The sequence below is a fragment of the Crocuta crocuta genome, unplaced genomic scaffold (genome assembly GCF_008692635.1).
Source record: "Crocuta crocuta isolate KB4526 unplaced genomic scaffold, BGI_CrCroc_1.0 scaffold312, whole genome shotgun sequence".
Classification (NCBI taxonomy): domain Eukaryota; kingdom Metazoa; phylum Chordata; class Mammalia; order Carnivora; family Hyaenidae; genus Crocuta; species Crocuta crocuta.
The window spans coordinates 263,539-279,560 of record NW_027527378.1 but is presented as its reverse complement, the minus strand read 5'-3'; the positions used below and the strand labels follow the sequence as shown (position 1 = coordinate 279,560).

The following is a 16,022-nucleotide window of genomic DNA, read 5'->3' as shown; positions in this document are numbered from 1 at the left end:
AGATTGTACTGCTTTTCAAAAACTTCATGACAATGATTATTTTTGGTGGTAACTGATGCTTGACGATGTGCCTTACAAGATGAATGCACAGCCAGAAGTCTTTACACGAAGGCAAAGGTTATGCTTTGATCTACTGTTGTAACCACTTTTTTTTTTTAGTAGATCACCATTTGTCTCTTGGCCACCTGTGGTTAGCCCAAAGCCACTGCTCAAAGAGCTCATTTCCAATGATCTCAGAGTGGACTGGCCTGGGGCTATTGCTTCCTGTTAGACTACAGGTATATCCTTTGAAGCAGGTTTTTTTTATTTTCCTTTAGAACAAGCTAAAAGCATTCTTTATTGCGTTCTCTTTAAGGCTGGCAAGACAATGGCTGCTAAGGTTTGCCCAGATGATGTGTGTGCTCCATAGAACCAGCACATCAGAGTTGGGATACATCAAATACCACTGAATCTACCCCTGGACTTTGTTAGTGAGCGCTTTTCATTATTTAATGTTTGCTAAGTGTCTAAAGTATGGGTGATGAAACTATTCACAAATATAGAGGCTTAAAGTACGTAGTCAATGTGTGCTGATGAAGATAGGCTATAACTGCTATTGTCATACTTCCAATTAGGTATGAAAGCTAATGCCATGCTAGTGCCTCTTACCCTGGAGCACTATTTTCCACAAAGCAGGTTATGATTCAGTGGTAAAGTCGATGTTATCTGATGCCACAAATAGGCATTTATGTGAATTTATATGAGCAGGAAAGAACAGAAAATGAAGAGCCTCCCATTAGTAAAATAGTTTTGTGACACTTTTACTTTAGTTATATATAGGACACTATGTATGTGGATACTGGATTAGGATGTAAAAAAATATTTCTGTGGGTCTCTGTAGGAAAAAAATTGGCAAAATGCTGCCTAGAGCTTCTNCCGACGCGGGGCTCAAACCCACAAACCGTGAGATCATGACCTGAGCCAAAGTTGGACGCTTAACTGACCAAGCCACCCCAGCGCCCCCAATTTGTCTGTCTTTAGATGGCCAGTAATCTAGATTTAAAACCTAAGAAACTACTGAAATGTTATATTTATTTATATTTGGTACATTATTTTTTTAGTGCTTTATTTAAAATTTTCTTGTCTGGCATAGGGTAATTTTTTTGCTTATTTATTTTTTTAAAGTTTATTTGAGAGAGACAGTACATGTGTATGTGTGTGCAAGCTGGGGAGGGTCAGAAAGAGAGGGTGAGAGAGAATCCCAAGCAGGCTCTGTGATCAGGGCAGAGCCCCGACACAGAGCTTGATCCCATGAACTGTGAGATCATGACCTGAGCTGAAATCAAGAGTCAGACACTTAAACAACTGAGCCACTCAGGGGTCCCAGCATCTGAAATAGTCTGGATGTGTGACCAAGGACTCTAACTATGGTATTTCTTCTTGAAAAGCTTTTATTCTTCCAATGAGTTATTTTAAATACAAAATCAGTTTCTTGATACCATCTGCATACCACTTATCCTTGTATATTTCTAACTGACTAGGAACCGAAAATCATAGTAATCAATACCAAAGCCCTTCACACAGCACTTACTACTTGTGTGAACTCACAAAAATATTTATTTCAAATCAGTTTTCTCATTTTAATAACATTTAGAAATAGCATAAATAGCATGCCTTCTACCTAGCATTTACAGCAAGATTTCCAATGCTGATGTACCTTAAAATACACAATAAATTTTCTAATATCATGAGATATGATTTACACAGGAGCTAAATGTTTCAAAGCAAAGCATGATAATAAATATGCTATATTCACTTTCTGAGATGCAGATGTTAAAATTTTAGGAACAAAGTGTCATCAGCTAGATCCCATCTCTTCTATATTCTGTTCACAAGGACTAAAAAGAAAAAGAAAAAGATATACATATATACCTTCACTGTCCTTGAATTTCTTGATTGCCACAATTTCATGTGTTTCCTACAAAGGAAAAAAGAGGCAGAAAGTTATTCCTCAGTGTTTTTGAAACTGGGAATCCCAATGGTGTGGGGGTATATTCGGAGACTGAGCAGCAAGAATCTAGAGAGTAAAAAAAATAGATTCTCTTCTTTCCCAGCCCCTCATTTCCTGGTTCCAAAATTCTCTTTCTAAGCACCTGCAGACATTGTCAGAGAAGAGAGAAATAAAGGGAGAGAGAAGGGAGCCAAGAGCAGAGATGGTAATAGACCATGAATAAACCAGAAGTGTTAATATCTGGATGCTACAAGAAAAGTGCCAGGATAACTGATATAATGTTTACCATCACCTATAGTTCCTTCTGAAACTCAGAGAAACATTTTAATTAGGCTTCTATAGCACAGAAAAGGCTTCTACAATACTTGGTAGTTGCCGGTAATAGACTTCCCCTTCTAAGTCTCTGCCCTTTACTGTGCCTAACAAGCTTACTTCACCAGTCCTTCCCCTACTGATAAGTCATTTCAAACCCAAAGAGAGACAAACATCTGCCACCAAATGCCAATCGCTACACCAACTCTTGCCTTTATTTCGTTCTCCTGAACAGAAGTGGGTTGTGAGCAAAAGCCCATTTTAAATAGAAACATTGCAAAAAAAAATTTTTTTTGTCCTTTTTGATTGGAGGAAAAAGTAAGGGCTGGAAAGGAAATGAAAATGCTCAGAGCTAAGTACCACGATGTTAAATAACGCGTGTCTAATTCTGGTCTATAAAACAAATAAAAAAGCTTTTGGCAAAATAATACATAGGTTCTTCAAAGCCAATATATTATATAGAAAGAAAGGTCTTCTGAATGACTCAGGTCTGCTCTTTTGTACTCTAAGTGGGTATACTTTCAGATCTGTAGGAGCAAATCTTTTAATAAAAGATTGTCACTGCATCAAAACAAAGCCTTTAAAAATGCATGCAGTAGCAAGCAATAACCAACAAGGTACAAGTCATTAACTTATCAAAAATAAACACTTTATTTTAGTTCTTTACAAAAGCAGAGGAAAGCAGGAGGAAGAAAGGAAAGTGACCATTTTAATCTTTGCTCCATGACAAATCCTGAGTCGTTCATAACTAGGTCTTTAAAATCAACCTCTTTCTGTTTCTCATCTGCCCCTTGAAATAAGAAATGAATACCAACTTTCATATTTGTTACAGGAAAAAAAATCATCTGAAAGTGCTTTGGGTATTGAGGAAAAAAAGATTAAGAGCATTCTATTTTTGTTGTTAATGGGGCTTAGATAGAATTGTAGAGTATACACAGCTTCTGGGATACAATCTCTTTGTACTCAGCCTTCTAGATACTTTCTGATATGGGAACTGTCTCATTATTGGGAAGGAAGAACTGCAAATTCAAAGTCATGTGGGGGGTGATCAGCTAGAATATTAGTACAGGCAGTACCAGGTAAATATTCTAGGTATGCTACTCCCTCTTAAGGCACTGATGTCATTTTCTTACCCTGCTCCTTTTCAAAAGGCTCTAGCCAGCAACCTACATATAGCATAAGAGAAGAACAAGCCCAATCAGGAACCTCTGCTCCCAGCACAAAGAAAGACACAGCACTATACACGCATTCACGAAGAAAGTAAAACTGCCCACATTTCAGTGCAGAGTTCTTCCATGTCATGCCTCATCCTATACTGCACTCGAAATGGAGACCCACAGGCATCTTTTCATTGCATCCTAAGTATTACCTTTGTCTGATTTTATAAAAAGTCTTACTGAGTTCAAATTTGCCCATATAGGACTATAAATTTAAATTTACAACAAACTTATTTACATCACCTTGAAGAAAGAAATGCATTAATTTCTGGCATCTCATAAATAAAATTCACTGTATAAAACAGTTATCCTTTCACCAATACCATGGAAATCCTTTCTCAACTCTCTCCCTCCTTCTCACTCACTCAATACAGTTTATATATATTTACTTAAAGAAAAGACAAAGAGATGAAGTTTTTTACATGAAATCACCTCAATGTTTGGTGGAAACTTACATGCACTTAAGAGCAGAAGGTGCTGGAAAGAATTTAACAATTTAACATTTCACTTTTATTCAAACTGCTTATAAAAATAATGCAAACTCTTTACAGAAAACATATAATATAAAAGGCATAACCCTTGCTAGTATTTTGGTTTGCTTTCTTCCAGTAAATTTTTCTCAAATTGGAATAGTAGTATTGTATATGGTGTTACATGTTGCTTTTATTTCATTTGATACCGCATGAGGTACATTTTAACCTGTCATTGAATAATTTTTAAAACCATCATTTTTGGGGGTGCCTGGGTGGCTCAGTTGGTTGGCTGTCCAACTTCAGCTCAGGTCATGATCTCATGGTTCGTGGATTCGAGCCCCAAGTCGGGCTCTGTGCTGACAGCTAGCTCAGAGCCTGGAGCTTGTTTCAGATTCTGTGTCTCTGTCTCTCTCTGACCCTACCCTGCTCATGCTGTCTCTCTCTTTCTCTCGCTCTCTCTCTCTCTCTCTCTCTCTCTGAGATAAATAAAATATTAAAAAAATAAAACCATTATTTTTAATGTATGGTTATTTAACTGATCAATGAACATATTTTAACATCTGCTTCTTTTTTTCCCCCCCATAAATTCTGCAAGTGATATAACTGGGTCAAGTGGTATGCGCATTAAAGGCTCCTGCCAAAACTGATATCCAAAAATATATCATTTCACAGATCCCTTCAGCAGTATATAAGAACACCTACTCTACAACCATAACCAACAGTAAATACAATCATTGAAAAAAATCTTTAGACCAGGTCAGAGAAGCTCCTTTGTATCAACTGGTAAGTGAAAAGAGGTCTACTAAGTTTTTTATAATTTTATTNAACCTGTTGTCAAATTTTGTTACAAATATTTTCCCCATATTAATGTGATCATTGAATTACTTAGGGCTTGGTTGTTGTTGAATATAACTTATTATTACATGGTCACATTTATTGAAGTATGCCTTTATGTCCACTACGTTTGTGTTCAAAGTCCTTACTTAGCTTGAGTATGGTTAATACTCATCCACAGTTATGTTTCAATATTCTAATGATTTTATTTCTTTCCTTAAGTCTTTATCCACCTGTAGTTTATTTTAATATATAACATAGTGAGGAAATCTATATTTCATATAATTCTAAATACTGAATCAATTTTCCCAATACTCTTTACCATGGATTTTTAGTTCTTTGTTGTATCCTAGCATTCTTACATATATGCTCNATTACAGACTCTGGTTCTTCTTTTACCATTTTGTTAAATTTATTTTTAACAATAGGTTTTGGCTGTTATATTTAATTTGTAATTATACACACACGAGCTATTATATGTAATCTATATCTCTTTACATATTTTATTAGCTTCAATCTTTACCTCCAGTCCTTTTCTACTGTGGTTTTCACATTTATTTAGAGCTCAGTTTCCATGAAGATTCTGCTCAGTGCCCATCTTTGAGTGTCTTTCTGAGGAAAGTCATGATATATGTTCAAGTCCTCACACATGAATGGCAACTTGGCAGGCACAGAATTCCGAGGAAGGCAACCTTACATTCTCCCCCATCTTTGGGTTCCCTATAAAATTGTATGCATTGCAAAGCCCTGGAAAGTGCCATTCACATCACAGACATTGTAGGTTTGTTTGTATGTTTATTAAAGCAACTTTCCAGCACATAGGAACAAAAAGTCTATAACAAAATCCATGTACTACTACTTCTCCATATACTTACTTCTTCCAAGAAAAAGAATATATAAGTCTGAGGCCAATTTGATTTTTGTTTTAACACAGATAACTTTGTTCTGCCTAGATCCTGTTAGGACTTCTTCTCTTTGGAATAAAAATTTTAAATTACCAAAATATGTCTAGAAAAGAATGTGTGGGGGTATGTGTTTTGAACTAATATTACCTGGAAATCAATAAACTTAGAAAAGTTTTCTTCTAGCAACCTTAAATGTTGTTTCTACACCTATTTTCCTAATATTTTTCACGAGAAACCATGTCACTTTTAGGTTGGCTCTTTCATAACTGCCTTGTATGTTTTATTCACTACTGCATAAGTGCCTAGAATAGCAGGCACATAGTAGGTTCAATATTTCATAAATATTTCATGAGTAAATTAATCAAAACTGTTGCATCAATTTTGTTCTTTTAACTTTCTCAATTTTTCGTTTATCTTCTTAGTTCAGCTGACTTTGACACTGGCAATTTTTGCCTTGTTTCAGCTTGTTCTCACCATAGAGGTCATATCCTTCTGGCTCTGCTTTAGGAATGTTCATCTGTTTGTTACAAAAAATCTTTTTTAGAACTATGTGTTGCTACTCAATCTTCAGAACAGTGTTCTCTTTAACTCTCCCTATCTTTTCATAAGGTACACCTCCCTGCTTTTTTAAGATTGGAAGAGATTCACTAGGCCTGGCATCTTGCAACCAAAAGGCTAGCTGGGTTTTTCAGCCCCCTGAGCCCAATTTCAAAACCTGGGTTCCCAGCAAACACTGCTCTCGTTGTGTTGGCTGCTCTGAGGCTGGATCACCTGCGCAGCTGTCAGAGTAAGCTGTTCACTGGACCCACCCTTCCTAGCACACCCTGCTCCCTCTACTCCACACTCACCACACCTTGCTATGGTAGTCTGTGAATCCTACAGTGCAACTTGCTGCCTCTGGTCCATGTCTGCTTCGTGTCATACTGTATTTGGGGTGCTTAGTTCCTGGAAAATTCTGGCAATACAGGTGCTGAGGCATGCTAGTTGGGGGACAGAGAACTCCAGCTCTCTCAGGGTCAAATGACAGTTACCACCATAAGACAGCTGCCTGTTTCCAGCTCTAGTGGGCATGGGTGCTGCCCAAAAGTAGCATGGGTCCTACAGCCCTTTGACAGTTTGCCCTAATCTGGTTCAGAAAGTAGAATAAGGAGCATGAAGCTCAAGGCTGTGTTTTTCAATCCATCTCCTGGACTTTGCCAACAATCAATTTGTAGTTTCTTAATTTACAGACATGTTATGAGTTTTTGGTTTTCTTTTTAAATCTCCTCATGGGTATGTAATGGAGAGTTAAGAGGAGATACACCAAGTTTTGTTACTTGTACTACCACTACCCTGAGATGCTACACATCATATAGGTATAGACAAAGAAGAAAAATATATGAAAAATAGCTCTGAAAAACTGTGTTTTAAATTCAATTTATTCACAAAAGCACGCCATTGCCCCCACAACGTCTGCAACAGAATGTCACCAGCTGTAGTCAGCATGATAGGCATAATTTGCTACTTGTTTCAGTATCTCACTTTGTTTAAACAAGGAGTTAGTTAAAAGCTGACATTTTGAACTACAAACTAAGGATGTGATAAAATATATAAGCAAGCTATTAATGGTAATTCCATACTTCACCCTTAATTTTGTCTCAAAATTGCAATTATATTACTTTGGAACGCAAAAAGATAGAGGTTCCTGAATTGTACTGCTATCTCCATGTGTGAACAAGCTATATCAAGGCATTTAACATTTACCAAAATAAATTTCCTCAGCTGAAAAAATTTAGAAAGAGAATGACAAATAAATTTTATGAGTAGTAAAAAATAGAAAAATATCCAGAGGGCTTATATTTCTTTCCGCATTCCCAAGATCTCCACCCTATGAAAATCATGCCTCAGTCACTGAACCACCATTCGGAACACAGAGGCTTGTAACCCAAACTTACTCCTGCTAATGACTATGTAAGGTTCCCTAGTTATTGGTTTATGGCCAGAATCGACTATTCCCTAAGATGTTGGCAAAACATGGGGTGCCTGGGTGGCTCAGTCAGTTGGGCATCTAACTTCGGCTCAGGTCATGATCTCGTGGTCTGTNAAGAGGACCAGAGGGAGAGAGGGAGAGAACATGCAGACTCCATGCTCAGCATGGAGCCCTAGGCAGGGGTGGAGCCCTAGGCAGGGTTTAATCCCAGGACCCTGGGGTCATGACCTGAGCCTAAATCAAGAATCAGGCACTCAACCCACTGAGTCACCTAAGTGCCCCAGAAATCGCTTTTTTAAATGTTTTGCTCTGAAATTTAAAATACCCAACATGATGGGGCGCCTGGGTGGCTTAGTCGGTTAAGNATTCATTACATGCATTTCAAAAGAGGACAGAAAAAAAAGTGATTCTATTTTACTATTCATAGATTCCAAAGGTTATACTCTACAATTCATTTTGTAACTAATTACTTCCTGAGGAAGCCATTCCTTGGGAGAAATTCTTTATTTCTTCATCCAAATAGCAGGAAATATAACTTGACACTTAAGTATTTTAAAATACTTCAATTTATATTTTGTATGCAAATATCCCAAATGTCCTAAGTGCTTTTACACACTGAAATGCTCCTCCTTCAACGGACGCAAAACCTGACAAACACAGACATTGTTATTGTATAGACCAATATGGTACCTGAAAAAGCTTTATTTTAGACTAAGTATTTTTGTACCAAGCCCGGTGCTAAGTGCTTCCCATGTATTATTTAATTCTCAAATGACACTCTGAAGAGGATCTTACCATCATGCTCATTTTATAGATGAGGATGTACTAAGCTGTGGGGTGGGGGGGTCGAATATAGTTTGACACACAATGTTACATTAGTTTCAGGTGTAAAGATAGTGATTCAACACTGAGTTCTAATGATGTTCTGTATTATACCTCAAGATCATACAGCTGAGAAGTAACAGAGCTAAGGCTTTAAACCCAAGAAGTGTGATTCTGGAGGCCATTTCTCATCCATGGTCATGCTATCCCACCTTTGCAAGCCATATATGTTAAGTTTTGGTGCTAAAAATGATATATTCTGAAACATACACACTTCCACACTGGGAAGACATCATTATTTCTCATCTATGGTTTTCTCAAAACTATGTGCTATCACCAATAAAAATTTTCTAATAATTTCCTAATGTCTGCTATATTTTTATCTTTATTCTCTTATTTCATAGAAAATTTCTAAAATAAGTTAAATTATTAATTTTTACATTATGAGCAAAATTATAAAACGGGAGTAAATTAAAGCACAGGATACATTCCATGACAGGTAGATACAATGGAACTAATGTGTTTGCCAAGTACCATAGAAATACAAATATTAACCGGCATACACAATGATAAAAACTAGACTGCTTTCCAAGAAATCTCTTTTCTTGTATTATTTATTACCAATAAACTACCATAGTTTGCCAATATTAAAAATTAGATCAACTACTAAATTGAAGTACTTCAGACCATATCAGAAAGGAAAACAATCTATAGCAAAGAAGAAGAGCATTTCAGTCAGTCAACTAAGAACAGTCTTTCGGGCCCCTGCTTTATATGAGGTTTTATGTGACATGTTAGGTTTGACATGAGTAAATGAAATGTCTCATATACACAGAAGTTTATACGCTGGTGTATATTCATGTATGTCAGTAAAGTAATCCTTATGACAGTAGTTTAAAAGTACAACAAATGATAGACCTCAGGAGTTCAAAGCAGATTGATCATGTAAATATACAGAAAACAGGTCAGATTTAAGTCGATAATATGTTGGTTTATTTCTTTCTGATCACTCTCTCTTGCTGAATGCAAAACATCATACATATGCCTTCATTCATTCCCATTCCTTCTCTCCTCAGAGGTAACTTCTATCCTGAAATTGTTATGTAGCACTCCTCCCATGCATGTTTTTAGTTTTTTCTATTTTTTAAAAATATTTATTCATTTTTGAGAGACAGACAGAATGTGAGCAGGGGAGGGGAAGAGAGAGGGAGACACAGAATCCGAAGCAAGCTCTATGCTCTGAGCTGTCAGCATAGAGCCCGACACACAGCTTAAACCCACGAACCTCAAGATCATGACCGGAGCCAAAGTCAGACACTCAACAGACTGAACCACCCAGGCATCCCCCATGCATGTTTTTATTATCACAAATGTATTTACCCATAAGCAATTTTACTGTTTTGAACATTGAAAATCATGTAAGTGGTGTGTTACTGTGAGTATCTTTTACCAACAGCTTTTTGTTTTTAAATACAACATTGTGTTTCTGAGATTTAAATATAAACCTACTTCAGCGGCACCCAACTGGGGACAACTGTGCCTCTCCCCTTGCCTGGGCATCTGGCAATGTCTAGAGACCCTTTTGGTTATCACAGTGGGGTAGGGTAGGAGGCCACTGGCATCTCCTGGTGAGAGCCCGGGGCTGCCGCTGAACATCGTACAGCGCACAAGCCGGCCCCCATGACACACTGTCATTTGCTCTAGTTTATTCACTTTAACGGTTTTGTGGTGTTCCACCGTGAACACTCTCCCTTAAAATAGAGACTGACCACTTTTTGAGGAGATCAAGTAAAGCTTTTAAAAAGAATAATATACTGTGACAAGAAATTTTAAGTGAAAATGAGACGATTAAAAGACTAATTCTTCAAAACCTAGTAATGAGATTACTTTTAATGTTATAATAACTTTGGTAATATAGTCCCATTTAAACATTATATAGTGAGATATACCAAAAGATACATGAAAATTTATTATTTACTTTTTTGTTAAAAATTCAGTGATGCGTTTCAATTGGCCAAAAACAATTTAGCAGTCACACAAAGTCTACACCAATAACTAGCAAAACTGCTACAAAGGTTCACACTATGGGGATACTATCACAGGAAATACTGGTGTAAGTTCTAAGCTGTCTGTGATTGGTATGCTAAGAGTACGTCAGAGAAACACATTTTAAAAAGCATTACAAGTAAAACTCATAAGGAATTTACTTCATGCCTAGCCTCTAAAAAGAGGACTGTCTTATGAGAATATTAATACGTTATCAAGAACACAAGAGAGCAAGCAGCCAAAAAAGGAAGATTTGGGAAGTGGAATCTTAAGACTCACATAGAAAACAACTGCGTTCAAGCCAAGTCAGTAATAAAATTCCTCTGTACCAAAATCTAGTTTCTCATTTATTTCCATAAAAAAATTATTTCCATCAAATCCCTTCTACCCCCCTCTGGGCTGGATATGCCCTCCATAAATCTTTATTGAGATGGAAGAGAGCAGTAAATGAAGTATAACCACTCCATCTTTTCCTGGTCTTGGCTCCTGTCCCCATAGCTCAGTGAACAGATAAATATCTAGCTAGATACTTAGGATCATTCTTGATCATGGTATCTCCCCTGCCAGGTAAGTATTACTTAGGATCATTCTTGATATCTCTCTTGTCTACAACCCCAAGTCCACCCAAGTGCTGATGGATTTTGCCTCTTAAATCTTTTTCAAATCAGTCCACAGTTCTGCTCTACCTGACTCCCATTCCAATCCAAGCCCTTCGCATTCCCACATGGAGTACTATACAGTCTTCTAGCCCTTCTATTATGTCTGCCACTCGGAGAGCCAGGTGTCTATTTGGAAAGCGAAATCTGTTTTCGCTCCACCATTCCCCTTAAAACTCTAGCAAAACTCCCTTGCCCTTAAAGACGATGTCAAAGCCCCTTCACGTAGCCAGCAAGGCCCATCCGAGGAACATTCTGGGAACGCTCTCCAGCTTCCTCTCCCTAGGTCGCCCTTGCTTGGTGAGCAATGGCCGTCATCACCAAGACTTCCCCTACTAGTTCCCTTTGCTCCTAAAAGCTTTGCCCTCCCCTGCCCATTTAACCCTAAATTACCTCTCTCTCAGAGCTTGGCACAATTCCTCACTTCCTCAGGGGAGCCTTCTCACAGCCTTGTGACTAAGCCTAAAGCCCCATATGTTCTCTTAACAAATATCTCTTCAGAATTTTTATTAAAGTGACACCTTCATATATCTTATGACCACTTGATAAAAGTCTGACTCTACCACTGAACTGCAAGCATATAGGTGAAAAATAATGTATGACTGGTCGAAAAGTATACTGAACAAGACAGAGGAAGTTCCAGTGTCAATGTCTCACTGTACATACAGCATAACCAATTCAAAATTTACATCCTGCTGGCCCAGGTCATCCTTCTTTTTGGACATGATTTACTAATCTCACCATGGCCTAACAGAGAAATACCTTTTCCTAACATAATTTAAAAAAAAAAAAGAGGGGTGCCCAGGTGGCTCTGTTGGCTAAGCATCCGACTTCTGCTCAGGTCATGATTTCACGATTTGTGGTTCGAGCCCCGTGTAGGGCTCTGTGCTGACAGCTAGCTCAGAGCCTGGAGCCTGCTTCCAATTCTGTGTCTCCCTCTCTCTCTGCCCCTCCCCTGCTCATGCTGCCTCTCTCGCTGCTTGTCTCGCTGCCTCTCTCTCTCTCTCTCAGAAATAAATAAAACATTTAAAAAAATAACAAAAGATTCTTTGGTATACAAGGACTTTTTAAAAAGTTAATAAAACACGAGAACACAGAATACAAAGAAACACATTTAAGTTTTTTAAAGCACAGTATATCCCTAGGAGACATATTAAAATAGAACTGTTTGTTTCTTTCTTTGAAAAGTTTCAAAAAATGAAGATAATGAAACATAAGACTCTTTAAAATTTCATCTGGCCCTCTCCAGAAAGCCCTTTAGTAGGCAAGAATTTGAATAAGCTCCTAACGTTCAGAAGGAATTACAGTATCTTGGTTAAAAACCTAGTTTGCTACTTGCTACTCTCGTCTCCTACAAATCATAAAAATGCACTGCAGAACTGATACTGCTTTCTCTCTATTAAAAACCTCTTCTTTAGCATTACTATATAAAATGGTTACAGTTACAAGGTTGCCAATATTTACCAAGTTATATAAGAAGGCTTACTAAATTAAAAAAATTAGTACTTATTATTTCTCCACCTGAAACAATAAAATAAAGATTGATATCCTTCACCATCACCTCTACTCCATTCTATGATAAAACTAGTGAGATTTCCTCTAACCTGGAAAAACATAGTACAAAAACAGAGATGTCACATAACTATTAATATCTAACATTTGTGTGACATGAAACATTCCCATGACAGAAATAGTCACAGATCTGAGAACTGGTCAACATGTTGCTTATGGTCCTGTTTAGTACTGTGGTCACCAAATCCTTAATGGAAACATACTACAAACATCCAGTCATTTTATATTAGTGGTGCTTTGGCAAAATCAAAGAAAAGGGGTAAAGCTTGGGCCCATGTGGAACAGAAAGAAGGGAAGAGCCTCTAGAGGTGAGATAGAAGACCATGAGTTTTGTGGGAAGTGAAAATCAAAGAGAGAGGCTCTCCTGTAAAATGTAAGCCACATTCTTAAGGAGGCCACTGGAATTCCTACAAGAAAGTCTTCAACTACTTTTATTCAAACATTAAAAATGAACATATCCTATAATAGTGTGAAACTTAGAGCCACCTAAATGGCCAACATTTGGGTGCCATAAATATAAGAATAAAAACCATAAAAGTACAAACATTTAGTTGATAGATACAAACAAATTCACAAATCCAGAAAGGCTTTGTAAGTACATCTAATAAGGACCAGTATGACTGTTAGTGGATCAAAGTCAACCTGGACATTGGATAATATCAAAGGATGTAACCATGATGAACTAAAGGAAACTAGTTATACAGAACTGTACAATTAAAATGGGTACATCTTGTTATATATAAGAAGGTACATACTTATATGTAAAATATACTTCAATAAAGTTGATTTAAAATGAATTATTTAAAAATAATTCACCTCATAGTTATAGATCAATATGAATTTGCTACCCTATGTTAATATTATAGATTAGATAATATAAAGTTCAAAAACTAAAATGCAGTTATTAAGTTGAAAAATTAGCCATCCAAAGAACAATTTTCACTAACCTCTATGGCAAATAGCAACTCTTTTCAATAGAGAGAGAGAGAGACTTTCAAAACAATTTAGCTCCCTATTTATAGATCATACAAAACTTGAGATATACTTGATTTTCATATAACTCTTTCAGACATTATATACAGATGCTCTAAAATCACTTTGTCTACACCACACTCATACTGTGGTTGTGTCTGCAAATGAAAGGTAATTTCAAAGAGTACATGGTAATGATGCTTGCCAGAGCATTTCAGTTTAGTAATATTAACTATCACGTCCATGCCATAGCTGTTGTGCAACTGTGTTAAAATTTTATTTCATTTTGTCCTTAATTTAAAACAATAAGTAGATAATGAGAAAATGAAAATTTCACTTCCAGAGATCAATTGAGACAGAGCATTAATTAGGCATGCCAAATGCAGGCAATCTACATCCTCAATCAGACAATCATTGACTTAAACTGCACATGATAGTGAACAAAGAGTACAAAATTTAAATTTAACTTTGGAAATATATCCTCAAAGACCAGATCTAAGATGTGCCAAGAAATTGTAGCTTTTTAAATTTTCTGTGACTTTTAACCTTTCTTTACTAGCTCTGACCTTGATTTAATTTGTATTCTATGATACCTCAGTCTTTTCTGGTTTTTAGTCTCTATCAAGTAAATGCTCAGTTTCCCCCTCAGATTTTTCTCCCTGTTTCTACCAAGATGGCAGATGGGTTATGGAAGTGGGGGTGGGGGGGAGGTTACAGAACTTCATTGTGATAAGGGAAGTGTTCTCAGACAAATACACAGAGCCCCTTACACTGTCCCCTGAGACTCTGGTCTCCAGGACAAGGTTCCTTATAGCCCTGGACCCCAGACATTGGCTTGATAGTGCTGTTGGACCCCATGGGGACTGTGGACTCAGATATATGCTCTTGGCTTATAGCCCGGGTGTCTGGCCTGGTTGTTTGGCTCCTTGGCAGCTTTAATTAGTGGTGAAGACATTCAGACTCCTTAATCTCATTTATACCCACAACCTGGCTATCAACTATGGTGTTGTTGGCGTGCCTCTCAACAAAGCACCCCCACTGACAGGTTCACTGGCTTTCAACCCAGCTCCCTGGAATGTGCAGTAACTTGGAGATTCCTTAGAAGCCAATCACAAGGTGAAGGAGACCAAGGAATCCTCTCTCCACCTAAACATGAATGCCACATTTTACCCTGCTTTTGCTGCTTTCACTGTGATGAGGCAACTTTGCAAGTTCCTCAGTTCCAAGAGGGGAATGGGGCGTAAGTTTCCTTCACTTTTGGCTTTACCTAACTCAACCTACTGTCTCCCTAAATCCAGAATTTCAGTTCCTTGAGGTAATGGGGGCCAGGGGAGAAAGTCAAGACTTCCCTGCCCTAACTCTGCCTGTTCTGCTCACATCCCTTTGGCACCCAGAAGGGGGCTGCCCATCATTTCTCTTTTAAGTCTCACAGTAATTTCCCCTACATAGAGGCATTCACCCTCCTCTCTCACTTGGAACCAGAAAAGAAGGAAACGTCAGGAGAAAAGGAAAAACAATTTATTGACCAAAGATACATCATCAGGTATTCCAGAAATATTACCCCTATTAAATACATAAATATTCAGATATGGTGACAGGAAAAAAAGAAAGAAAGAAAGAAAGAAAGAAAAAAGAAAGGTTTAAAATTAAATGGACTGATGATCAAAATAAAAAACTATGGTTCAAATGAAGACAAACAGCTTGCTACAGATTACTTTACTGAAGGAAGGAATGACCTGTGCCTAACTTTCTTGTCTAACTTTCTCAGGGCCCATTTTTTCCCAGGAAATTATGTAGATACTATTGAAGTCAACAGACTTACGTTTTGGAGACATTGGAGGGTAAACAATGTATAGAATGCTAACAATAACAGAGCTACTATAGAGGCAATTTGCTCACTGCTTCCCAGAAGTGCTAAAAAAAATCAGACCCATGAGTATATGCTCATATCTTCTGCTCAAGTTAGAAACAGTACTGCTAAAATGATTGTAAAACCACTGCTTAAAAATGTCTGATTCTTGAGGCACCTGGGTGGCTCAGTTAGTTAATCGTCCAACTTTGGCTCAGGCCATGATCTCACGGTTCGTGGGTTTGAGCTCCGCATCAGGCTTTGTGTGACAGCTCGGAGCCTGAAGCCTGCTTCAGATTCTGTGTCTCCCTCTCTCACTCTGCCCCTCCCCTTCTCATACTCTGTCTCTCTCCAAAATAAACATACATAAAAAATAAAATAAAATAAGAATGTCTGATTCTAGGG

The 16,022-nt window shown here is 37.5% G+C and overlaps 1 protein-coding gene across 2 annotated transcripts in view; it reads right to left on the bottom strand.

The window, feature by feature from the left end:
* Nucleotides 1-16,022, bottom strand: part of CDKL5 (cyclin dependent kinase like 5) — a 104,177-nt gene that overhangs the window by 84,038 nt on the left and 4,117 nt on the right. For both annotated transcript variants that reach the window (XM_077769779.1, XM_077769846.1), the window contains exon 2: nucleotides 1,912-1,957. In XM_077769779.1, the coding sequence (XP_077625905.1) occupies nucleotides 1,912-1,957 (46 nt within the window). The remainder of the gene's footprint in view (nucleotides 1-1,911; nucleotides 1,958-16,022) is intronic.